Below are 26,426 nucleotides of genomic sequence, written 5' to 3'. Positions count from 1 at the left end.
TTTACAGCAAGCAGTGACCATAGCCTCAAACCAAGGAAGGATTCCATTACTGCTTGACTGCTTGTGAATACACTGCAGCATTCCTCTTTGGATTACATATGGAAAATGAGGTGTCTCTTACTGACATAAGGAGTGGTGAATCAAATAACTCACATGGTTTGATTGTTGCATATACAAAAGCCTCATTAAGTCTCTCTGGTGATTGGAGATGGCTTTTGTTTAGAATGGTTTGTGTTTTTGTAACAAAGATAGCAAATACAGCAAATAATTAAATAAMTGTGTTTTCATATTCTCCCGATCATCAGAAGCTTCTATGAGATTTTAATTAGTGCTGCATTTTCAATAACTCMGTATTTGTACGTGCAGATTCTTTCYTGGATAACAGGGAGATAATTATGAGAATCCTGTTTTTTAGTCTCTCACTAAAGGGATGGCTGATATATTTAATCATGATGTAGAAATGCTGGCAGCTTTCTCTGAGTTCAGCCTCCCTCTAATTACATTTCTAGATTTTTAGTAAATTGAAAGGGAAAATGAAGGAACAAAATAATTAAAACCAAAGAGGGAGTGAATATTAAAAAGCAGGAGTTACTTAAAATTCTTACACACAACTCTTTCAAGGACATCAGTTTAATCAGCTTCACACAAAAAAATATTTACACAAAAGCTGTAGAAATAACATCTCCAAAGCTCTATCTGTATTAGCATTTGCTGGATCTTTTCATGCAGGATAAACAACCTGTCTTGTGTCATTCAGATAGTACAGGGAATTATACACAAAATGTATGTACCTGAGAATTTGGTACTCTCACGTGCACACTAGTGTCAAAGAACACACATCAGCATCCCCCAAGCTCGAAGCAGTACCTGCATCTAGGAATTGTCTGGTAATTTCACTATGGAATTATATTARAGACAGAAGGTATGTTTTGTGAAGAGTAAGTGACAGTATTTCAGTTCCACCTGCCACTGAGGGCAGAATTGACCCTGGGTAACTTATTCATATGCAGGAGAGGTAAAATTCCACCTACATTTTTCACAGTTACCTGATTGAATTTTCCACTTCCTGAGAACATGAAAACTTTGATCAGAAAAGTGTCATAAACTACAAAAGAGGTTGACCTCCATAGCGCTAAATGACACATAGACAGTCTTGATTAAAGGAGAAATTTCTGTTTATTCTATCTAGAAACTCCTTGGAACAAAACTCCACAGTCTAAGCACTTGAGAGGAGGGGAAAAAAAAAGGTGTGTTTTCTTTAAAATTGTGCTCCAACTGTACGAGAGTATCAGTAAAACCCCATAGTCTATATTGCAAATATGGAAGTCAGGAAAATGGAAAATAAGTTTCTAGGAGAAATGTGTGTCCAGAATAGGAATGCTAGTACCACCTCTCTACTTCTGGGGAGGCAGCTTTATGTCATCTTTCCATTACAAAGCAGCATTACCTGCTGTTTTGTCACCATGGGCAGCAGTTTGTGAAATAAAGGAATGAGGAAGGTCCAGGAATTGGCCAGGCCTTGGATGAGATACTTGTCACATAAACCTAGGATACTGCAGAAAAAATTAGTAATAAAACAGGCAATACTCTCTGAGTCAGTATTGGACAACCTGGTGTATAGAACCACTGTGCTATGAGAAGCCTCATTTTTCATCTGAGCTTATGAGATAGAAAGCTCATGCATCTTCTGTTTTTCTGTTTGTTTGTTTGTATTAGTACAGGTACTTGTGATAGTCTTGGGTCTTATGTATTATGGAATTAGCTAAAATCTGTTTACAATTTTACTCATAAATAGGGTTCTTCATCAATTACTAACACTCACAAATCCACTGAATCTCTGATAAAGGATTGCTGTGCTTCAGTGTAGAAGTGTACATGTAGGAGAGAGTAGGAACTTTAGTGCATAGGTATTCACCATTTATTAGAATTTTAGAATTCCTGTTTCTTAGAAATGTTCATAGGCTACTGTGTCAATGTGTACCATAGTACAGGGTAGATGCAACAGTTTACCTTCACATTCACCAAAATATATGGATGTTAATGCTTCCCACCCTCTTTTTAACCTATTTCCTACTACACAGTTGGTACCACTCAACATCCTAGCTCAACTCTGTAATAATTTATACATGTCCAATTTAGTTATTTGGGTGCTCTGTGTGCAACAGTATTAATTCACTTCACATGAGACTGAAAACTCAGGCAGAGAGGACAGGCTAGCTCAGGATAAGTCTCTCTCCAACTATTTAAGTAATTAAGAAATACTAACACTGAGAACTTTGCTTTGTCTGGTTGCAAAGCATGACAAATCAGAACAGGATCATCAGATCACAGGATAATTCAAGTTGGAAGAAACCTCAGGATGTCATCTGGTCCAACGTTCTCCTCAAAGCATGGCCAGCTATGATATCAAGGCTCAGGCCTTGAATACCCCCAAGGATGGAGGGTACACAGTCTTCCTGGGCAGCCTGTCCCAATGCTTGACAGTCATCAGTGTGAAGAAGCTTCTTAGCCTGAACTTCTCATTTCAGCTTATACCCTTTGTTTCCCATTCTCCTGCCATGCGCTCCCACAAAGCCTCCTCATAGGTATTAGGGGGGTCCTATTAGGTCTCCCTCAGGCCTTCTCTTCTCTAGAAGAAATAAGCCTGGTTTCCTCAGCCTCTCCTCATCAGGCACATGCTCCAGTCCCCTGACCATCTTCGCCAAGACAGGTATAAACTACTCTCCTGACAGGAGCCACAGACATAGCTGCACTGTGGAACAGGCTGGGAAAACAGGGTTGTCAACAGTCAATGAAATCTAGGCCCATGAATGATAGCTGTAAGACCAATCTGCTTCTCTGAGGTTTAAACAAGCTTTCAGTTAAGGAAAACATACCAATCATCCTCAAAGCTCGACAAGAAATTCTCACAGGGTACAATGAGGGGAGTCCTTCATAAGCACAGTTGACCCACAAGCTGAAGTAGCCCATAATCCACCCAGCCTGAAGTGAGAAGGTGGAAGAACTATTTGTTTTTTTCACTTCACAACAGCAAAAGCCTCAAAGAAGGGAAGAAAGACAGTGCAAGTGAACATCCCACCAGCTGCAGAGGCCTGCAGCTCCCCTCTCCGCCTCCTGGCTTCCTCTTCGGGCCAAGAGATTTAAAATAAACCCCGGCAGCCAAGCTGGCTCCCGACAGAGCGCTCACCTCCCTCACACGACGCCGCGCCTCACAACTCGCCGCAACGACCGCCCCAGCGGCGCGCGCTCGACGCCTTTCCCGCCTTTTCCTCCAGCTCCCCCGCGCGCCCCGCCCGCTGCGCGCGTCGCGCATGCCCAGCGCGCCTCCCTCCTCCCCAGCGCCGCGCTGCCTGTGGTGTCGTGTCGCTGAGAGGCGGCGTTGTGGGGAGTCCCGGATGTGTCAGTTTAGGGCAGTATGAGGAGGCCGCAAGGGGACAGCAGCCAGCGGTGTCCTTCACAGGTGAGGTGGGAGGGGCCGTGCGGGGGAAGAAGCAAAAGAAACCGGGCGAGGACTGGAAATCTCCACAGGGAGGAGGGAAGGTAGTGCCCCCCTCCCCCTCCTCCTCCTGCCCGCCTCTGAAAAGGGGCGTGGGGGGCAGCGCCCCTCTGTTCCTGCTCTCTGCGGSGCCCTGCCTCATGGCTGGGACGTGAGAGACTCGCACGGGCCTGCCCCCTCCCCCACGCTCGCTGGGTGTTTTAAGTGCCACTGCGCCAGGAGTGGCTCCCTGCCAAAAAGTGAGCTCTACAACATGAGGGACACATACACGCACACCCCCCCCCCCCCGGAACACCGCGCATGCTCCACAGCGCTGCCACAATGTGAGCCGCGGGGCGGTGAAAGAGGCCGGCGGCGCTGAGCGCGCATGCGCAGCGGAGGGGAGCCGGGGGCGTGTCCGGGGAGGTAAGCGCATGCTCGGAGCCTGGACTGGTGGAAGAGGGCGCATGCGCGGCAGGAAGTCGAAGGCGGGCGGTTTGGTCTTGGGCGAGGGAATTTGCGCGTGCGCAATGGTAGTGGTCGGGGGTGGGGGAGGAGGGCGCGATAATACATCGCGCATGCGCTGCGGGGAGGGGAGCGCTGGGAAGAGCCATATCCTGCTTCTTCGTAAACTTGGCGCGTGCGCAGAAGGCTGCTGCGGGGACTTGCGGAATAATGAGCCTTCTCGTCTGCGCAGGGGTAACTGGGGGAGGAAGACATGCTGCCAAATAGTGAGCTTCAGCTGCTGGTATTCTCCTAGGGGACTGGCTGCGGAGTGGGGGGCAGAGTCCGGGGGGCGCGATCCCCACCTACCGCACCTGCCTGGGCTAGGGCTTCTCTGGCTTCCCACCCTGCCACGGAGCAAAGCTGATTCCAGTGCTAGGATTCACTCGTTAGGGCCAGGAGGTAAGAGCTCTGGGGAAGGGGGCAGGAGTTGAACCGGAGATGGGAGAGGGGGATCAGTAGCTGGGGAAAGGGCTATGAGCAGTTAAAGTAACAAGGCCTAAGGGGGAAGGTAGGGAGCAGCGGCAGGGTGGTCTGGAAAAGGAATTCCTAGTGATTCCTAGAGAAGGATAGAGGTGCAATGGTTTACCAGGAACTAAGTAAGGAAACATGAGTGGGAGAAAGGAAATAAGGGCTAGAGTGGAAAAACTGAGATGACTAACAACGCAACCAAGTAAGGGATGACAGGGCTTAGCTTAGCCACTGACGATTGTGAGGCACATTTCTAAATCAGCAGGGAACTTGATCTTCACATAAATTAAAGCCCAGCCTGCATGGGATCCGTATTGGTATTTCCTAGCTGTGTCTCAGGCCTGTGGTGCTGTTTAAAGGAAATGGTGCATCATCATGCAGTATGGAAAGGCAATAGAACTCCTTTTCACAGCTAAATGTGTCACTAATACTATTTGACAGCAGTGTGTTAGTGCTTGTTTCAAGCAATATCATGATTACTGATAGATGCTATTAAAAGGGTAAATTATCTGTAGTGTTATTTACAAAGCTGCCTGTGAAATGGATTTTTCTTTTTTGACAGGAGGGTTTCTTTTTTGAGGAGGCTGGGGGAAATGGAATGCCATGTTATTTGTTGTCTGTTTTCTGTAACTCAGCATTATTAGATCTGCTTACATTTTTGTAATTGTAGAGAGTCATCATGATTTATGAAATGGAATCTCCGATTTCCTTTTTATTTTTTAATTTATGTTTAGTTGTGCTTGGGATTGCTTGATGTGAGGCCCTCTGAAAGTCTGACATGTTTTCACTATTATTTATGCTTTATTAAAAAAAATGTGTTTGGTTAAACCCTCCACCCCCAAATCAGTTAAGTAGAACTTATAACTGACTTGCTTCTTTTTTGAGAGACTTTTTCTAACCAGAGGCCCAGAAAGATTTGGTTTGATTATGCCACTTGTTTCATTCTGGTTTGAAGAAAAAACAGATTTTTTTTTTCTTTAATGATACTTTGTCTCGGATATATGTTGAGATGAAGGTAACATGATAGCATAAGTACATCACAAGCTGTCATCCCGTCACTGGATCAGTAGAGGACAGTAATACAAAACTATACCTAACATAAGATTGTAGAAACTACTATCAAATCTGATTACTGTTTTTAAAAATACTTAAGTGTCTTTACCACTGTTGTAAACTAGTTGTGTTTCCTTCCCCAAACCTCCAGGATTTGCACATGGATACAGATCATGGAGGGAGCTCTATCAGAGTGTTTTTGGTTTGACACGTGGTCTCAATGAGCTGTACCATCATTGATTTCACGGTCACAGTAAAGCATTATTGAAAAAAACTCTACTTCTTGCGTAGCTGATCTTACGATTAGTTTATGTTTTAACATAGCAAAGGTAGCAGTAGTAGCAGCATTAGTATTAGGTTAATTAAACCTGATAAGTGTGAGAAGATTCTGGTGAGTGGAGTTGTTTTTAAGTTACGGCTTCCACTGAGACAGCTTGACCTGTGAGGTTTTGCAGGGTTAATTTCTGAACTGCCGCTGAGGCTCTAGATGGACAGCATTAGATACGTGCAGTGAACTGTGTCTATTGTCCTATATGATTTTTCTAGATATCAACCCAGTTTACAATAAGAGGAACTTAGCAGCTTTATTCTTGGCACACCCTTCTGTTTAGTGTTTTGTTCATGTGGCTTGCCATTCCACTGCATTAGCTGATGCTTTGGACCTGTGAATTTGGAAACATCTGCTTTGTTTCTTCCTGAGCAGCATTTCTGTAAAATTTGGCATAGAGATGGCAAAGATAYGTATTTCTTATGTGATCAGGAGCTGTTGCTATTTTATCATTTGGACACACAGTTCCATGTTCGGACATAATTGCTGTAATTTTGTAAAATTCCTTCTCCCAGCTTTGGCTCAATTTTCTGCACAATTGTAGTATTATGTAAGATCTTGCTGTATTGCTCTGACCTCTGACTGCTGGTGTTTCCTACTCAGCATGGAATAGAAATATGGCCAGATACACATAACAAAAATAGCTTTATAGAAAAAAATTTGGGGTGTTACACTTCTTGATTGTTAGATGATAAGCTGCTACTGCATTCTCTCTTGTACTGTGTACTTGAGAGACCTCTTAAATGAATCATGTGCCCCAAGTTCTAGAAGCACGCGACAGTAYAGGAAGCTGTCATGATATTAAGATATTCATATTTCATTTAAAATTAATTCCTTGAGAAGGCAAATAAATTACTGTTTTTTCAGAAAATATATCTGTAAATATATTAGAGCTTCTTTGCCTGGTTTCACGTTGTTGAGTATCCCATTACTGAACTCTGTAACTGTGTTTTGGAGGGAAGGAGCTGAGTGATTCTGGAAATCTCTTCTTCTGTGTGCATAGCAGAGTATCCAAGAAAATATATACCATGCACAGAATATGCTTTTCTTTTTCTTTCCCCTAAATTTTTAGGACAAAAAAGATGCAGAACCAGTGACTGTGTAGCAAATGCCTGGAAAAGACTTGGGAGTACACTGTTATACTGTGAGTAAATCCTGTGGCTAATGGTAGGAGTTGCATCATTGCTTTTTATATGGCATAGTTGGTCTTAGAACTCCATGGATTTTTTTTTTAAATCATTAGTTTATAATGTCAGGAATGTGGAATGAGTTAAACAACCAAACACTAAATTTCGTACTGGAAAATATCCTTCTAGCCGTTGATATGGAAGAGGTCAGTAGGATACTGCCGACTTCAGATGTATGGACTACAGAAAATAGTATTAAGTTTTTCATATTGAGATCTCAGTTCAGCCCTTCTTAGTCTGTGTTGTGGCCCATGTTTCAGTAGGTTCTGTTGTAGGACTACGGCCTTTAAAAATAACTCTTGCGAGAAATCTAGCATGTGTGGTTTGCATTTTAGATTAGATGTGATGTAATGCTTAGGATGTGAACCATCTAAAGTCATTTTAATACTTCAGAAAAATTGATCTGACTTCTGATAACAGAAATTCTTTTCCAGCAAGAGGATGTCCTTTTACAAAACTTCAAGAGAATCATGTACAGAAAAAGGATATTCACATGAAAGTATGCTCATTTTTAACTATTTTAATATTTGAGATGTAAGTTCAGTAATGTTGTACTGGTGTCTGAAAGTAGACTGGAAGCTTAAGAACTCTAAGTACTTCACAATGCATTCAGAAACATGTTTCATGTAGCATGATACGTACATGTATTGATGGTGTATACTTGCACACTGATAAATTACTGACCAGTATTTTTAAGTTACTTTGAATCATTACTTTTTTGTTGAGTGAATGCACCACCCTTTGAGTTAATAGAGATACAGTTGCTACAGTTTCATATGTGTCACATACCAACGGCATTTATGCAGCATCAGTCTGAAAAGATTGTGATGTAATGCTCTAAAAGCGGGTAGCTTAGCTTAGCTTTGGCTGTCACAGATAGAATTGAAAGAATTAAACTCTTTTAACTATGAGCGTGCATAAGTGATACATGAAAAAGTTGACAAAATCATTTTTTCATCTTGAAGAGTGATGTATAATTACTTTTTTTCTTTTCTCCCTCCTTTTCATGAAGGATAAATCCATATATTTACCCAATAAAATATCTTCAAAATATATGTAAGATACAAATATTCCTGTTGTGACTGTGACAGGAGTAGGTAGTTAAGCAAAATTGCACGGAAGGGGAAGATGGCTTAGAAAAAGTTATTGATCTTAGAGCCAAATAGGAAACAGAAGTTTTTTTACAGCACTTGATCAGATGGAGAAGTAATTTAGTTTAAAAATGAGTGTGGTTTTAGTTGCATTGTTTCTGCCCTTGTTACTCTTTGCTTAGCAGAAACTTCCCTGTCCTGCAGCAGAAATTGCTCAGTAAATCATAGATCAGATCCTCTTCTTTAATTACAATGTTTTTAGTGAGGGATTTCCCAAGATTAAGTTGCATTTCTTCAACTTAGATTTTAAAGCTAATAAGGTCTCACTTCTGTGTCCTCTGCTTTTGAAAATAAACCCTTCTTAATATGAGACAATTTGTTTTTGTATCTGAATGCGAAACTCGCATGGGAAGCAYAGTTTTTAGAGACGTGCTTACAGCAATGAGACTAGAGAGCAGGTGGAGACAAATATACTAAAACAGCCTGAGCTGCTGTATAGCAATGCAGAGTAGCTGCCTGGCTGCCTCCCAAGTGTTACTGCATAAAGAGGCTAGAACAGACGCTGACTGCATGGATGTGAAAGTTTTCAGTTAACTTACTTGGCTAGAATCATGCCTACAGATTAACTATTCTGTCTGTGGGAAAAATGTTACTGTACCTTCCCCTCCAGAGAATCTACTGCTTTACCATGAAGATACTGTGATACCTTCCACAGATTCATAGAAGGCAGGCTATTATAGGCTGAGTATCCTGATCTGTCTTTGTAGTTTAAAAATCATAGTGAATGACACAACTACATTGGTGCCTTCATTTCCTCAGCAGCAGTTTTTTTCCTAGACCTGTGTAATCTAAACAGGTTATACATAAAAACATGTATATCAATGTGGTGGGATTTTTTAGAAATATTTGTGGACAGTAAATGAAAGTCACAAGACTGTATTTTACTACAGCGTTTGAGACACAGAGGATTTTCATAAGATTTCCTGTTAGGTTGTGATTATGTAGATATTTGTTCCAGAAGAGAAGTGTATCAGTGTAGGTATTTGAGTTTAGAACTACTGAAAATTGCTGTTATGTGTTGTGTTGTGCTTACAGACCTGTTTTCTAGCTAGTAGGATTACAGTGAAAAGACCCTTATTTTGATTTTAAGTAACATCATCTGAATGAGGGAGCACAAGCATCTGCATTACAGTAGATTATGTTCTGCTGTATCCTCAACATATTTTGTAACAACCTTGCTTTAAGTTGTTATGAACATTACCAAACCTGAAAATATGATAGAAATTTTAGTATTACTCAGTATTAAAGATTTTTACTTGGTGGTTTAGAATTGGCTCTTGGCTAGGTATTGTATTTCTTAATATAATATTCGCTGGTAGCTTATTGAATTTTAGTGGTGATGGGAAAAATAGTAGGAAGACTTACAGAAGTGTTTATAAAAGAGCATAAGAGGAGACAGGAGGAAATCAAAGGCAGAATTAACTGTTGTTTCTTCTTTGAGGCTGGAGTTTAAGCAGTTCATGGAGATGGCTTGTTGGTGTAAAAAGGGAAAGAAATCTAGACATCTGGGAATCTGTTTTCATATATGTTTATATTTCCGCACTTTCCTTTTTTTTTTTTTTTTAAGATGAAACAAGTGGCTTGTGCCAGAAACGGCTTAAAATGTATGACTAAAAAATTTGGCAAATCAGCACCCCATATCCAAGTTATTTCCTTTGGGATTTTTTCACTTGTAGTACAAATGATAACATTCATGCCAAAAGCAGAAAAGAGAATGCATCTTGCTACTATGCTTCCAAAGTGTTACTAATATAGAGAGAAATATAATAATACCTCTGGCCCAGTCTTTTTTCTTATTTACTAAATTGTAATAAATATAGAATATCTAAGCTATGCAAATTTTTCTTTGTCTTACTAATTAGATAATCTTGGTCTTGAATGGTTAGGATATTCAAATATGGGTGTAGACRGATGCCATAATTGTGTTATTATGTTACTTTTCAAACTGTGATTTACAGTAAGATGTGATGTTTTTATGTTAATGTGAATTAGATTGTTAAAATTAGTAAGGCATGATGGTTTTGCTAGCTTGAAGTATGTGTGATACATTTTATAGGGGGAGGGGAAAGCTGTTGACTTTTGAGGAAATGTGTAGAGTTTGGAAGTGGAAGTTGGAATTTGATTCCCCTCTCCTCCCTCCCACCTCTTAACTCTTTCTCCTGTTGATATCTGATAAGGTCACAGAAAAAAAAAATAAGGTAACCTGGAAAAGAAAGGGCTCTTACAGCCTACAAAACAGAAATGTCAAAGCAGCATTACCTGATAGGATAGGCAGTGGATTACAGTCTTGCTAGTTTTTGTAACTGCTGTTGGTTGTCTGTTAGAAATATGCTCTGGGGTGAGCTTTCTGTTGGAGTGAAGTAAGCAGTTGATCTCTTTTTGTACTTCTCCATGAACTTGGGTTTTCATGGTAATTCTAAGAGCACTTTTATGTGACCATCGTATGATCTTTACATTTAGCTGGTCTAAGGTCATCGATTACAATAATTCTCGTAACAGTTTTAAGGTGCAATTACAAGTAGGTGAAAATACCTACTAGTGTGATGTGTGGTTCTTGCTGTGTGTTGTAATCTCTAACTTTGATATTTGAATGCTTAATTTCCAGAATAATAATTGCAGAAGCTGCCTATGTTATTTCRGTTCAAGTTGTTTCTGCTAAGCTCTTAGAAATATTAGAGCAAGATGGTAACTGGAAAATGATGTGTGAGGACTACCAGATGTTTTTATTACTGGAAAGTTGATATAAATAAAAGACTCCAGGGGGGATTATAGTCGTGGTGGTTTGTTAGAGGTCAGATCTGCAATCCCATTTGAGTCCTTTAGCAGTGCTTGGTACCAGGTCTCAGCACAGCAGATGAAAAAATTGAGTCCTGCTTAATTTTCTGTTCTTGCTGATTCTCTCAGTGTTCCTGATTAGAAGTCATACTGCTTAGGCATTTCTTTGAGTTATTTTCAACTCTGCAGGAATCTTTTGGGATTTTAGAGGTGTGAGGTATTTCTAAGAGTGTGTCGCTATTACAAGAGAAGAACAATCTGCAGAGGGRAAAAAAAGACCATGCTGCTACTCTGTTTTCAAAGTGACAGACATACTCTGTGTTCAGAGTGACAGACTTCCTGAGGATATTAGGGAGTTTCCTGGGAAGAAGTAGTATCCCTCAGCAATTCATGGCTTTATCTTTTAATTTGGATGATGACTTACATACTAAGAAAGTGTAAAATTTTTTACTTAGAAAAAACTAAAATGGCAGCTGAGTATACTTAATAAGTGACAGATAATATCTTACTGTAAAAGTAGAAAATGAAGCTCTAAAATTCTTTTATGATTTACATATTGAGGGAGAATGTAAAATAACACTGCTCACAGGCAATAACAGAATCCTTTTCAAAAATAGTATCAGATTTCTTATTGAATAGAGAACGCTATTCAGGCTATAAGATAGAGGTTGATGTTTCAGAATAACATTTTTCTTGTGAGAGGAGACCAGTGATCAAGAATGGATTGGTAGGAGAGAGAAACTTTAGGTAAGAAGCAGAATTTAGAGAAAAGGAAATACGAGATGTAATTCTTTTTAGTATATTTATGGTCTGAATTAAAAAATTATGATGATGACTAAATTCAGAGGAAAAAAGCAGTTTTGAAGGTCTAAGCTTTAAGCATCTCTAGAAGTATAGCAAGAAAATTAAAGATGCAAGTAGAAGAAGTTAAACAAGAGGCAGACATCTGGTGGAAATAAGAGTAGTGAYTTAAACACAAAATTAACTCTAAAATTAAAAAAAAAAGTTTTGTTTTACTTTTAAGTATTTTTTTTTTTTAATATTTACTGGTGTGGATATGATTCTAATATACTTTGTGGGTAATTCATTGTTAGGGTCAGATGTGATTAAAGGGGATACGGTTTTCCGCGTCTGTTCAAACACCAGCWTGAAGCAGTCTAGAATAATGTCAAAAATATGGCTTGGTTTAATGACTGAAGAGGAGAAATTTTCAGTGGAGGTCTGTTTGTAAAAGCAGAAAGTTATTTAGAGAACTCTAGACTGCTTCTTACCACTAACTTCCTCTGTGTTTCCTTTATTTAGTTTTAGCTGTTTGCTGTTTATCTGGATGATACTTGGAAAGGTAGATGGGGAAGGACATTAGATGGGTTAGAGCTAAGCAATGTTGGTTTGCTTTTCTTAGGAAATGCATGTAAAGCTTGTTATTCTCCTTACGTTGCTGATTTTTTCACTGGCGCCTATCCCAATTTCGTTTCCTCTTTCCTTCTCCATGCTTTAATTGTTTCATGTAAATGATGATTTTTGGAGATGAACAAGTCTTTTTTATGGCTTTGATTCTGCAGCAGAGGATTTAGGCTTAAAAGAAAAGTTTTGAAACAGTCCAAGAATGGAAAAAAATCCTTAGTTTCAGAATACTTCTTAAAGTGGAATTTACCAATATTCAGTGCATTATGAGGATTTTTTAAATTAATTCTGTGTTGAAAATGATTTTTCTAGATAACTTTTATTTACTTCTTTATTATCTGTCGACTTTTTTAAAAAAACAAACAAAACTGCGCTATCGTGACCTCAGGACTTTTGCCTTCTCTAAGGTACTTTTCAACTTCGGGGTGTAATTTAAGTGAATTAAAGCACCGTGTATTAAATAACAGAAAAGGTATCCATCCAGGTGCCTGAACACTACTAAAAGTATAATGAGGGCAACCTGTAAACTGAATCAGGACTGATACATACTGCTTCAGAATCAAGAGAAAAACACAGACTTTCAGCTGTTGAGGGAGATCGTCCCTAATGTATTTGAAATAGGCTGGGTTGTTTGTGTGTGTTCTGCATCCCAAATGAGAGGTGATGGGTCCATCAGTGTGGTATGTATCTTTCACTGGATACCATTTCATTCCTTTTTATCTCTCTGCTGTGATAGTGTTCATTTTCCATTTTTTTTTTCGCTTGTGACGGTGAATATTTTAGATGAAACTCTATGTGTCATTTTGAGCTTAGCAGCTCTTCGGGGCACTTCAGCAGGGTATGTGATCAGTAAGATCCTTGGGGCTTGCAAAGCACAGAATGTAATGGAAGCTGCAGTGCACCTCCCACCACCACTCATTTGACATAAATGAGTCGACCCCGCTAATTTAGGTACAGTTAAGTTTTTATATATCCCACTTAGGGTTCTCCTTTCTGGTTTCCTTTTTTTTCTTTTTCTTTTTTTTTTCTTTTTCTTTTTTCTTTTTTTTTCCAGGCAGTGATTGGCTTGCTGGTGTTGTAGAATTGTGCATGTAGCTTTGCTTCAGAAGAATAAGCCTCTAGCTTTTATAAAACAGGTTTCCTTTCAGGCCATGGCTTTTTACTGTGGGATACTTTTATCCTTCTGAAGTGATCATTTATTGTCTTAATCTATTTTTATTAATGTAAGTTGTTTGCCACCTTAGTGTTGTTTCTTCTGCACCACCATGTTAATGATTATCCAGCTTTGTGTAACCTCTGAAATTCGCTGCACCTGACTTCCAACCTGCATTTGTAACTGGATAAGCTTTCCTGCCACAAAGAGGAGGATGTAATCGTTGTAATCTGCATTGCTTGACAGTCATTAGCACAAAGTCTCGGGAAACTACTGAGCCCATCGTTGCCTTCTTCTCTAGTATCATACCATTTTTTTCTTACTTGGAATATGTCCGGTTTAGTGTATATATTAAAATCTGAAAAATTCTTCTTCTGCTAGTTAGATAACACTGCTTCAAACTTTGCTCCTTTAGTTAACTTGCCTGTTTTTACAGCAGCAAATTCAGATCCTCCATTAGCCTTTCCAAGGCTTTGAAGAATGAAGGAAGATATAATGGTCTTTTCCTTTGGTTCCCTTTCTCATCCGCTTGTTTTATTGCTCCAATTACCTTTGTCCCACTCCTTTCTCTGCATCTGGTAGTATTCTTGGATAGTCTTTCTGCAGTCACTCCATTTCTTGAAACACTTAATTGAAACACTTTTCTTTCATGGATTTCCATGAGTTCCCTTTCACTGAATAATGTATACAAAAGATTATACTTGATTTTTTTTAAAACAGTTTGTAAACTGCTATTTTCGTAGAAGCTAATTGGTATATCTTAAAAAGAAATACAAATACACTGACAAACTGTTTAACAAAAATCTAGTCATTCTGAGACCTCTTTTAGAATTCCTTGTTGATTTTTATTTTCCCAGCCTTTTTCAGATCAGCTCTCTGCTGCTCACAGTGTACTTTTGAGTGTTGATTCCTACAGTAAATGGAGTTTTGAGCTTAGATGTCTTAGTGCAGCTGCTAGGTCAGGAGGTAATCATTAGGACAAGGTGGTAAGGGAACATTTTCTGTGCTTCAAAAAGGGTCTGATCTGGCTCTGATTCTTAGATAAAATTTCATCATCTGGAAGTGATTGTGAATGAGGTGAGAATTTCTTTATATATATATATATATATGTGTGTGTGTGTGTGTGTGTGTGTATGTATATATGTATATATATGTGTATATATATATATTTTAACTGCAATCTTAACTGTGTCCAGAGAGGAGTGCTGTTTGTTATTTATATCCAAGCAAATGAGAGACTAGCAGACTGTAAATGGGCTTGCAGGGATCCATAAGGTAATACTCTGTATTTTGTCTCCTGTGACTTGCCTGTCAGTACTTGTGCCTGTACTTTCAAGTTGTACTTGCCTTTCCTGGCCAGAAAGTGTTCTGATGCCCAGACTATTTATGAAATGTCTTCCTAAAACCTGTCTGCAGAACTTTATAATTTGCTGCCAGCTCAGAGATGCCAGTATTATTGCTAAAAGAGTGAGAACTGGTAAAACTTTAAGGGTTCATGAGCAAATAGTCGGGGGGGGTGCCCTGCTGATTTCAAGAACTTATTGTATGTAGCACATTAAGTTGGTAGTGGTTCCCTTTAAAACGTATTTATTATTGGTCCATGTCAGAAGAGTTACTCAGTATTTGAAATTAGAACAGCACATGCCAATTACTAAAAAGGGCAGACTTTTAAGGATGTTTTAATGCTCTTTCATATGCTTCATCCATAGTATGCTTGGTAATCAAGATAGGTGGCAAGTTTTTCCTTAAATTTTTCATGAAAGCCAGTAATTGGGTATTAGTGATTTTGAGGGTTTTTTTTGTTTGTTTTTTAATATAATTTGCTGTAACAGTGAAGGTATCGATGTCRTTTTATGTCAAATATTAGATGGTTGGTTGCTGTATTGAGGTAGGGATATGTCGTAGTGATGCTATTTGATACGTAGTGATGAATATTTGAAGCCATCATTTAGCTTTTTTTTTTTTTAACTGTACTTACTTGCCTTGCAAAGCATCTATAGAAGGTTTTCTGCTATGTCTTTAACATACCAGACTAAAACTATTTTCTGAATAGTTTGAAAAACTTAAAATCTGGACCTTTATCCCCTTTGGGTCATTTTAAAGGTGTAACAAATGACATGGTGGCATGCAGCAATTCTATTAGCACCCTGTCTTAACTTTTATTACCACCTGCCTATCGAGGCCCTCTGGGAGAAAGGATGTATGATATATACAAGTGACAGTTGCTTATAGGAAATTAAATAGTCTYGTATATTTTAAGTTCATGCATTTCTCTTGGCTTTATACCACAGAAAGTTTTCTAAATCTTTACATATATAAAATGGAGGTAGTTTCGTAAGTACATCTTAAAATCTTGTTGGAATACAAAGTGTGGCCATATATATTTCAATCGATGCRCCACACAGTTATCTATTTACATAACCAATTATACGATCCTTGGCTAAAATATTCTAGCATTTATTTCTTGGAAGCTAGTGAAATGTAYCTGAGATTAGAATTGCAGAATTAAATTACTCTTTAGTGGGTAGAAACTGTGTAACTTTACAGGGTGTGCCAATACTTGATGAATGTGCCATTGTAACGTAAAAAGTTGTTGTCTCCTCTTTCTCTCCTCATTAATCCCTCGTTTTCATGCCATAAAGGGAGGTGTTACCACTAGATTTACCAATTTGTCTTCCAAAAAGACCCTCTGGTGTCCTTTACTGTGTAATATGTGCATAGAGATACTTAATTGCTTCAGTTTACCTAATCACTCTGGAAAAAGTGGAACTCTTCTTATAAAAGCATGTATTGTTTATAAATATCTCACAGGAAAGTGACTAGRAAAAACACCAAAAGTTGCCAAACTGTTCAGTACCTGTTGCTTGTAATTCTTCGGAAGCGAATGTTTTTTTTTCTTTGAATTTAAGCAACTTATTCTAATTTCTGCTGTCAGGTAGATGTATACAAATGTTATCTGGAATACAAGTACATTGTAGAATTTATTACTCTGTTCATCTGTAAAAGGAATTTCGTTTTCTTTTCTGGAAATAGCTGCTTTTACACAGTGCACATCTCTCAAAAGTACCCTGCGTACATCATAGACTAGAGTTGACAAGAGTGTTTTGACCTCTGGAGTCTCACTTTCTTCTGCTGCAGTTTGAATTCATGCTGACATGTCCCTTGTCACATTGGTGTCACCTCCTGTGAAGTTTCCGTAAAGTCAGCTAAGCCTAACTGCATTATGGCCTCATAATGTCACCGGGAGGCATTGAGCGGCCCTTGCTGCTAACTCATTCCTCGGTGTCTCTAAGATGAGCTCGCTGAGCTTTCARTAATCTCACCGTGGTAGGCTGTGGGCCGAAATCTCTGTAAGGAGGAAGGCTGAACTAGAGCGGGGGAAAACCGAGTGAGTTGTTGCGCGTTAAAGTTTAATTCAGTAGCACCATTTTGGCAAGATATTTTGGTAATTGTATGGAGTGCCCTGATGTCTTTGGTAAGATTTATCTGTTGTGTTTCATAGAAATTAAAAAAAAGAAAAAAGCTTTGTTTTGCTTTTAAAAACAGTTTGTGTCTTTAATTCTRTGATACCTCTTAAATAAAATTTTGTGCTATTTTTCACAGTGCACAAGGAAGTGAGTATTTTAAAATATTGAAACTGGAATTCTTCCATATTGCGATCAGTTTGAGTAAGAAGTTGTTGCTTAAAAAMTAGAATTACTGAAACTAAATATAATTTTAATGAAAAAAAATCCAGTTTCTTATCCTGCTCTTGTTTTATTTATTCGTTACGCTCAAACCTTTCAGTTGGGTTTAAGTGTAACACTTGTGGCTCAGTGTGCAGACAGGCTGCTGTTGGCAAGGAGTTGAGCTTAAGAAATTTCATCCTTTCCCTGTCTGCTTATTCTGTGTCCATAGTGCAATTTGTGTCCCTCTTGTTTGCGCCCGTTTGGGGAGCCTGTGCTGTAAAACAGATTGCTGGAATAATGTAGATTAAAAATAGCTACAAACAAAGCAATTTAACCAAGTCTGGGTGGAGTAGAGCAGTGTGTGTGTGTGATCCCCAARGGGAAGGAAAAAGCTTGGGTCTCCTGTCTGCTGCACATAGACTAAAACCAGCAAAAAGTCATTGTTTTTTACAGACGTGATGAGAGGGAGGTGTTTTTTGCTGGAATTTCAGGTTGCTTCTGTCCCCCAGAGACATGTGACTGGAGAGAGCGAAATGATGATGTCTTCTGAGGCAAAAGTGTTGCATAAAGAAAAGCAGTTTAGCTAAGTATTCAAAACTAGTGTCTGCTAATTTTGGCTTCATTTGAATGACACAAGAGTGGTTTAGTTGACTTCCTTTYGAGGAATTGTTGTAATTTTATATTTAACTTAATAAAATCAAAATAAGTACCTAAAGCATRTATTGATGTACCTTTCTCTTTAGAACGTTGATTTGTTTAACCTCTTTCCTCTTTCTGCATGCACAGTGCAAACTGCAAATGCAAAAAGCTTGTAAAGCAGGATGATATGGGAGTACTCCGTTTCATAGTTGCGCCAGTTGTCTCGCAGTTCAGGTCTTAAGGAAGTGACTGTGTTTCTTTGGCCATGAGCTTTGTACTAGGAAATAAATTTCCACAGAGTTAACCGCATAGAGATGCATATTTAAATACTTACTTCTCAGCTACTGGTAGCCAATATCCCTTTTTAATGATTACATGGACTCACCTGAGCTTTTTAAAGGAAGTGAAGTCTGAAGAGAACACTCTTGTTTTTGAATTAGAAAATGCTTATGTACCARTATTGGCAGGTACTTTCTGAAGGTGAGCAGAATTCAAAATCTGAGCGTACAGTGGAGAAACTATAAATCATAGTGGATACTGATGCAAGCCTTGCTCAAGAGAGGTCTGTATTGCGGCTGGAGCCTGCACTCAAATCCAGACTTGCCCTGCAGCTGCATTTAGGGACTAAATATTATGTTCATACCAGTTTGGGAGGAATTATGCACATAAAGCCTTACGTTCTTACTGTGAGTATTCTCCTGGTTTGAGATGTGAGATTTTTATGTATATGTTTTTCATGTTTTCTCCTGTTTTCATTCAACAATTAATGACTCAGCCTTCCTCGTGAATTAGAGCCTGTTTTAGTTTTCTCCCCCAGTGAACCTCAGTATTAGCCTTTGCATGTAAYGCAATTAATATTGCAACCTAACAGTTTTATAAGATTTCTTATATTTTAAATGACAAGGTTTTTTTTAATTGTTTTGTGGGTTACTTAGCTCAAATGGGGTTTCTGCTGAGACACTAATGTCATCAACCTGTGATCTGTCAGATACTTCCAAAGCCTATTTCCATAGCTCTTGTAAACATTTCTCTATGGAGTTGCCTGTTGTATATACAATACACACTGTGTTTTGATCAATAAAATCCGYGCGTTTGATGCAAATTCTGACTAGCTAAATGAAAATTATGGGTGTGAACCTTTGACATTTCAGCTGAATATTACTAGATATGTTAGGTTTAGCTCAGTTGGTTAGAGCGTGGYGCTGCTRATGCCAGCGTTGCGGGTTCARTCCCCGTACGGGCTGCGCTGAGAGCTGGACTAGATTATCTCCAGAGGTCCCGTCCAACCTTACCATTCTGTGAGTCTATCTGCAGTTTTAGTCCTCCTTTGTCCTTCAGTATGTAACTAGTGGTAGACCTCAAAGAGCAATTTCAGTACTTTGTGTGCTTTGAAGTTATTAAGTGGTGCTTTTATGAAAAAAAATCTTAACATTTGTAAGATACTGTCAGAAGCTTAAAATACTGCAACTTTTTGTTATCTAAGCTGACATTTGAGACTGCATTTCTCTACTTTTCTTTATATTGCAGAAGGCCTCTTCTTGAAGTTGGTACRGTTCTGAATGTAACTTTTTGTAGATACATATGAATCCTATTAAGTGACAATCCATTTACCTGTGTATAAATACTGCTCATCATTGTTCTGTGTGTTAATTATTGCAGTTCTTCACTTTATAATTCTCCAAGAAGGCTTATCCTGGGCAAAGCATTAAGTCATTTGTTAAAACTGCTTACTTTTGTTATGTAGAMAATAGTGCATTTAGCATAAAATCTTACCATTTGTGAAGATTTTTAATATTTTGGTTTTGAAATAAGGATAGTTACTACCATTTACTTGAAGTGATGCTGAGTTGGTTTTGGATACCTGAATTGGCGACTGTGATCAAGTAGGTCGAGCATTAGTTTAACCACCAAAACCACTGAGTACCAAAGCTTTATTTAGCTGCTGGAGGATGTAGTTTATTGGYTTGCTTGTTTGACAAGATTTGTTCTTTTAAGAACCTTATTTTCTGCATGTCCGTGTGATGGCTAGTGCTGTTCTTAGTTTTGTTATCTGACAGTTTGAAAATGGAATGCAGAGCCTTTTTCTGTGTTCCACAGTTGCTAACAACAGTAGAATTGTTGTGGTTCACTTGCTGTCCTGTGCAGGTAAGCGAAAGGCAGGTAAATACCAGCTGTGAAACAGTAAGCAGTAGCAGAGCCTGTAGTTAATAGACTATAAGGCATGCCTGTGTGAGTGCACAATGGTTTTGTGTCTGCCAGGCTTAGGAATTCTAGTTTTTGAGCTCATCTGTTCAAGATGTTTTCTATCTACTTTGAGGATCAGGGCTTAGAAGATAGAGATAGCTTGGTTATTCTATCCTATTTTTAACATTTCCCTTCTCTTTACTAGGTGTGTCTTTTATCAGTTGTGCCTGAGTGTTCATTCAGGTGTGTTGCAGTGGTTTTTATGCCTGTATGTTCTCTACCGATGACAATGACAGTTTGATTTGGTGCTTAGATGTTGTGAACTTCACCAGCATATAAAGGAAATAAGAATTTCCCTAAGGGCAAAGGAGATCAGATTTGAAGTAGAGAAATCGGTACCAACAGCTTCCTTAATCAGGCTTTAGGAGAAAGACTGAGCTGTTGAAGTTACTGGAGTCAGTCTCAAACCTGGGATTTTGTTTTGTTGTCGGGAGTTTGGGTTGTATGTTGCTACATGTAGTCTCCTCAGATTAAGAATTTCATCTGTCAAAACAGATCGTCTCTAATGATCTGAAACTCTCAAAGCTGAAGAGGGGAGTATGTAGTGAGGAATCCAAATGGTGGTAGTAAAATTCAAGTCAGATGGGGAGTCTCCAACTTGAGTCTTGGGCTCCATGAAAGGAACCATATTTTGGTTTTCTTCCTGTTAAGAGCTGGCATATTGAAAGAATTTAGTGGACTGATGTGTCTGCTCTCCACAAAACATACAATTACACTTTAAAATGTTTAAATGTAACAGATTTTGAAGGCTTTAGGGGTAGGGAGGGAGGAAGTATGACTGCTTTTACTGGTGTCCCACAAGATCTAACAGTGCTCCTGAAGATCATCATCTTCTTTTCTTTTTTTCTTTTTTTCTTTTTTTTGTTGCTGTTTTGGGGGAGTGACAGGGTGAAGACGTAATATAACTTTCTTTCACTGAGTTGTGAAATTCTGTTTAATCTTCAAACTGGCGATGTCAAGGGTGCCGAGTCCTCCTCCCCCGGCAGAAATGTCGAGTGGACCTGTAGCAGAGAGCTGGTGCTACACTCAGGTAAGTCCATAGTATGGTGAGAAGTTCACCTTGTAACAAGATTAGAACCCATGGTAAGAAACTTATTCAAAATGAATTTAGAGTGTAGCTTTCCAGAGGATGTGAGACTCATTAACAATGAATATAGTTAACAATTCATTGGGTTTAATTACAAATTCTCTGCGCTAAAGATGTAAGCGTAGTGGGAGTTCTTACATGGTTTTCTACAACACTCTCAAGCAAGATGTGAAGTTTTCTCCAAGGCAACAGTAGAAAATAAACTACATTAAAGATTTTTTTTAGTTTTTGCCTTTGTGGCCCGCTGTGGATAGCAGTACCCCTAAACTGCTTCCTGGCTTTCTATCTTCAGATTAAGGTGGTGAAGTTTTCCTACATGTGGACCATAAACAACTTCAGTTTCTGCCGAGAGGAAATGGGTGAGGTCATCAAGAGCTCGACCTTTTCTTCAGGAGCCAATGATAAACTGAAATGGTGAGATGTTCAGCCTATTTGTGCAAAATATATAAAAAAAATATTTGTACTGCACAGGAGTTCTCGATTCCTTGGGCGTGCAGTATATACACAAGGAGAGAGTATTTTTGCTTCAGTACAATACTTGGATACATAAAACAAATGTGAGGATCTGGCCGTCTGTGGTGTTTCTCTGATAGTGGAAAAGGATAGAAGGTATGACTGGAAGGAAGACTACATCCTGCCTTGAAGCAGAGACATGGCATAGAGGGTTATTAATCTAAGGGTTTTTTTTTGTAATTGATGTTTGTTTAGCGAGTTTTGAGAAACCTCCAGTGAGATTCTGCAGCTTGTATACACAAGCTCTGTTTCAGCACCCCCGTTTTGGCCCTTAATACTGTATATTGTTAGAATGATAATTCTTACCTGCACTCTTAAGTTTTCTCTCCTGCAATTTAAGACTATTGCTGCTGTATTACCTTTCTGTTCATGGCACGTTTTTATATATTCAGAGGCTTAACATGATTCCCTGAACTATCTCTGTGTTCTGCAACTCCTTCTGTCCTAGAGTTTATTCTTTTTTTTTTTTTTTTTTTTTCCGAAGATGACATTATTTTTACCCTTTTACTGTCCTTTAAAGCCTTTTTTTTTATTCTCCCTGAATTCTCAAAGATAATTACCAGTAACTCTGAGAGGACTTCGGTCAGAGTGTATTCTACTGTGAATCTTGTCTGACCTACTGGATCTGTGGGCATCTGGTTCATTCCGGTCACCATGACTCAAAATTAACCAGATGTCATGAACTTCCCTTATTTATTCCTTTGTTACTGATGTTAACTGTTTTAGCTTTTTTTTCTTTAAACCTCGTTAGTCAAGATTGAAGCAAATTAGACACTAAATAATTTAACTTAACGCTCTGGGGGGGGGGGGGAGGATGATTTGTGTTCCCTTCCTTTGGGTGGCAGATCTGTACTTTTCTTGCAACGCTTTTTGTTATTAAATTACTTACCATTATAACCTTCACTAGTCAGATCTCATTCTAATGCCTGGGTCTCTCTGATTTTTTTTTTTTTTTATCCCTGTGTGCTTGAGGTATTAGTCATTTGGCCTATTTTTTTGCTTCTTGTTAGACTCTGCCTCAAGTTTGGGGTCATGGAAGTGCATATGAGTTAGCCTCTTCCTGCACTTCATATCTTTTCTTTCCATAGCATCAGTTTCTTTTTTGCTGTATTATTATGTTTTTTGAGAAACAGACAGCCTTCCAGGAATCCATTTTGCCTTTGAGTTGCTTCTTGTGGGATTTTACTTACCAATTCTCTGAATTTGTTGTGCTTCTTTAATCCATTGCCTTTAGTCTGATATTTCTTTCCATTTTGTTTTGTGAAAGTTGTCTTCCAAGGTGTTTTACAGTATGTTAAACCGTTACTTTCAAGTTTTTCATCTGGTTTGCCTGCAGTTAACATAGACATCTATCTGCCTATGAATTATTACCAGTCTTGGGGACGTAACGTGAGTCTGATTGGAGTGCACAGTACCAACAGTACTAATATATTTAACTATTTTTTCCTTGTGGTTTAGTGGCTGTTAAGCAGAACTTGTTTGTTTCACACTTTATTGTGAAAATTCTTAAGTACCCTTTCTTTAAAAGCTGTGAATGACCTGCCGAAAACTGTTCCTACATCTCATTCAGATGCCTGCTTCTACAGGTGTTTACGTGTGAACCCAAAAGGCTTGGATGAAGAAAGTAAAGATTATCTCTCCCTCTATCTGTTACTGGTGAGCTGTCCAAAGAGTGAAGTTCGAGCAAAGTTCAAATTTTCCATCTTGAATGCTAAAGGAGAAGAAACAAAAGCAATGGGTGTGTAAAAACTTTGTTTTTGGGGTCAGTTGTTTGTCTCGTTGTTTGTTCATGCAAGTCGTGTAGCTGTTTATTTGAAGCACCRTATCTCTCTTTCAGAGAGCCAACGAGCATATCGATTTGTACAAGGCAAGGACTGGGGATTCAAAAAATTTATTAGAAGAGACTTTCTTTTGGATGAGGCAAATGGACTTCTTCCAGATGACAAACTCACTCTCTTCTGTGAGGTAAGTCTTCCTGTTCAGCTAAAAGAATAATGGTTCTATTAGCTTAAGGTAGATGTGACTTTGGTTTTCATCCTTGCTTTTAAGGAGTCAGAGGTGTCAGGAGAAATACAGGCTGCTTTTCTAGTAGTTTGATTTTTGTTCGTGTGTGTTTTAATTGTGAGTCATTGCATTTCACTTGATTTTTTTTTTTTTTTTTTTTTTTTTTTTTTTTTTTTCTTTAATTTGAAACTCTTGGGATAAAAACCAAGACTAGGTCTATAGTGGGAACTGGCTATTACTTTCCCACTATATAAAGAAGACAGCTTCTCCTTAGTTTTCCAAGAGTGTATATATGTCTATTATTATTACTTTAGGAATAAAAGGAATTTTGTGTAGCTACAATTTTTCGTTTGCAGTGCTGTTATTTTTCTACAACTGCTTATAAAATTCATGGCACTTGCTAATACCTATGTCAAACAAAGGTGCAGAAAGTTATTTCTAAAGCTTGATATTTAAGTTTCAAAATGTTAATGAGCAAATTTAAATTCTCTAAATTAGTGTCTCCAGAGTTTCTAGGGTCTATTTCTGTTGTATTTTTAACTGAAAAATAGCTCCTGTAGCTGTGATTTTTGCCAGAAGACAGGTAGAACAAGTCGTCCTCTCTTTGGATCTCCTACAGTGTTTCTTGTGGGAGTAGATTCTTTTCTTTTGGCTTCCTTATCTTCCAGGAGTGAAAGGAATGCTTCAGTCAAAGCTGTTCAATAGCTGTACTTTTTCTTCATTTTTGTCTGCCAATGTAAACACTTACATGTTTAAATTAACAAACATCTCCTGGAGGAGATGTGTTTAGTCGGTGGCTTAAATCATTACTGTCCTGGAGGGAGCCCTTTCTTTAAAATATTTAGCAATGTTTGAGATAGGAGAAGAGTGTCTTGGATGACCTCTCCCAGATTTAGCAATTAATCCTTTCCTTCATGATAAATGAGCCAGAAACCTTACAGTTGTGGAATGAGACCTCAAAATCAGTGTTTGAGAGAGGTTTATCTGTGTTGGACTTCATAAATTCCTGAGACCCAGCAGTAGTCTTAGTGTCCAGTACTAAGTCAAGTCAGTCCACTCTTCATTAAATTATTCCCTTCAGAAGCTTCAGCTTAGTGTTTTTGTTTTTTCTAGGTGGAAGAGAAAATTTGCTGCTGCCTTCACATGACCTTGTTATCTTCTGTTTTCTCTTTCAGTTTCTTGCACAGTCTAGTGTATAAGAAGTCTTAATAAAAAGACTTTAAGTTCATATTGTGATATTAGATGGGAAATGTATGCTGTCTGGAAACAGTCTGAACTTTCAACACTTTACTGCCAACAGTTTTTCCTTAGCGGGGTGGTTCTGTCATCTCTCTCTCTTTATAATCACTAGTTTTACTTACCTGTGAAGCTTGCTTTCCTGACAGTTGTTCTCCTTTGTCCACTAGATATTAATAGACCTCTGAAACTTAACCTGGACTTAACAGCAAATCCAGTGACTGTTCTCACATATGCTTTCCTGTCAGTCAGCTTGTTCCTTCACTCTGTTATAGCAGGGTGGTATTAGCGGAGACCAGAGTGGCTAACTGGAGTCTGCTCCAGAGGGCTTATGATTTACTGGTTCTGTGTTAAACAGACTCGCATGGTTTCCATGTAGATTATTCAACAGCCAGTGGCAGAAATACTTTTGGTCTCTTTGTAACCTTGTCTAGTTTAGAGCTGGTGATCAGGAATCTGTGTGCCTTCTCTAGATCTTTCCTCATTATTTTACATGAAGTTGCTTTTTATTCCAGTCTTACTGTTTGGTTCTAACACAGTGAACATGTTGAACTCTTGAAGAAATTGAAATCTGGTATTGAACCAGAAGCAGTAAGGCATTTGGGTTGCTCTGAGCACCCTGGGCTGATCAGACACTTTTCTCTTGCATGCATGTGTGCATTCAGCGCTAGCTTATAGAAGTTTTCTGTATATTTCTTTTTCATTTGTAGTGCTGTCTGTATTGCATTATTGATTGGGGGGGTTAGTGTGTCGATAAAAGGAAAAAAGTAGGTCAGGGATGATGTCTATAAAAGCAGAAGAGATAAGATTCCACTTCCTTAAGAAACTAACAAAGTTAGGATTAAATTGCATGGAAGTGCCATTAATTTGGGGCCGAGCAGAAAATCTGTTAGTGTTCTGAAGCATGCTGGCATCAGAGGTGAAGATGAGAGTGCTGTCAGCCGCACTGCATTTGGGATTGGAAGAGGCAGAGCGATGGATTGCCTGCGCAGAGGGGAGGCCATGCTGTTTGTAGAGATGCAGGAAGTGGGGGAGTGGGGTGGGCAGTCTGGAGGAGCAGAGAATAGGGTTGATGCAGAGTAGAATGGATGCTGTAAAATATGAGAAATTGTTACTTGTATGGTGGTTCTGTTTAGAGGCATCTTAATTTTGATTTCCGTCTCCCTTCACCTGCCCTGGAAAATAAATGAGATTAGTTTTCCAGTATGGGGTTTTGTTTATTTACTTTTTTTTTCTTTGCCCAGGTGAGTGTGGTGCAGGACTCTGTCAATATCTCCGGCCAGAACACTATGAACATGGTGAAGGTACCAGAGTGCCGCTTGGCAGATGARTTGGGAGGACTCTGGGAGAACTCGCGCTTCACGGACTGCTGTCTGTGTGTTGCAGGCCAGGAGTTCCAGGCTCACAAAGCCATACTGGCAGGTCGGTATTAACTCGGATGGGCCTTAGCGGGATAGGAAGCAACAATTTGATGGCAAGTGGAGTGCTCTCATAAGTTTTTTTTTTTTTTTTTTTTTTTTTTTTTTTTTTTTTT

At 38.8% G+C, this 26,426-nt stretch overlaps 1 protein-coding gene across 6 annotated transcripts in view; it reads left to right on the top strand.

Annotated features, from left to right (window-relative positions):
- Positions 1-3,347: 3,347 nt before the first annotated feature.
- SPOP (speckle type BTB/POZ protein) overlaps positions 3,348-26,426 on the top strand; it is a 30,052-nt gene continuing 6,973 nt past the window's right edge. The window contains exons 1-8 of one of the 6 annotated variants that reach the window (XM_085316368.1): positions 3,348-3,460; positions 4,236-4,381; positions 6,904-6,975; positions 20,940-21,082; positions 21,432-21,553; positions 23,239-23,390; positions 23,490-23,617; positions 26,137-26,314. In XM_085316368.1, the coding sequence (XP_085172494.1) occupies positions 21,005-21,082; positions 21,432-21,553; positions 23,239-23,390; positions 23,490-23,617; positions 26,137-26,314 (658 nt within the window). In that variant the 5' untranslated portion in view covers positions 3,348-3,460; positions 4,236-4,381; positions 6,904-6,975; positions 20,940-21,004. Of the gene's footprint in view, positions 3,461-4,097; positions 4,382-6,903; positions 6,976-7,452; positions 7,518-20,939; positions 21,083-21,431; positions 21,554-23,238; positions 23,391-23,489; positions 23,618-26,136; positions 26,315-26,426 lie in introns of those variants that run through there. The other 5 variants (XM_085316369.1, XM_085316370.1, XM_085316367.1 and 2 more) reach the window with 5 other exon arrangements.

Source organism: Rhea americana, unplaced genomic scaffold, assembly GCF_003343005.1.
Source record: "Rhea americana isolate MKP2758 unplaced genomic scaffold, rheAme1 scaffold_468, whole genome shotgun sequence".
Taxonomy (NCBI): Eukaryota; Metazoa; Chordata; class Aves; order Rheiformes; family Rheidae; genus Rhea; species Rhea americana.
The sequence above is the reverse complement of the archived record's forward strand: the minus strand, read 5'-3'. Positions and strand labels throughout refer to the sequence as shown.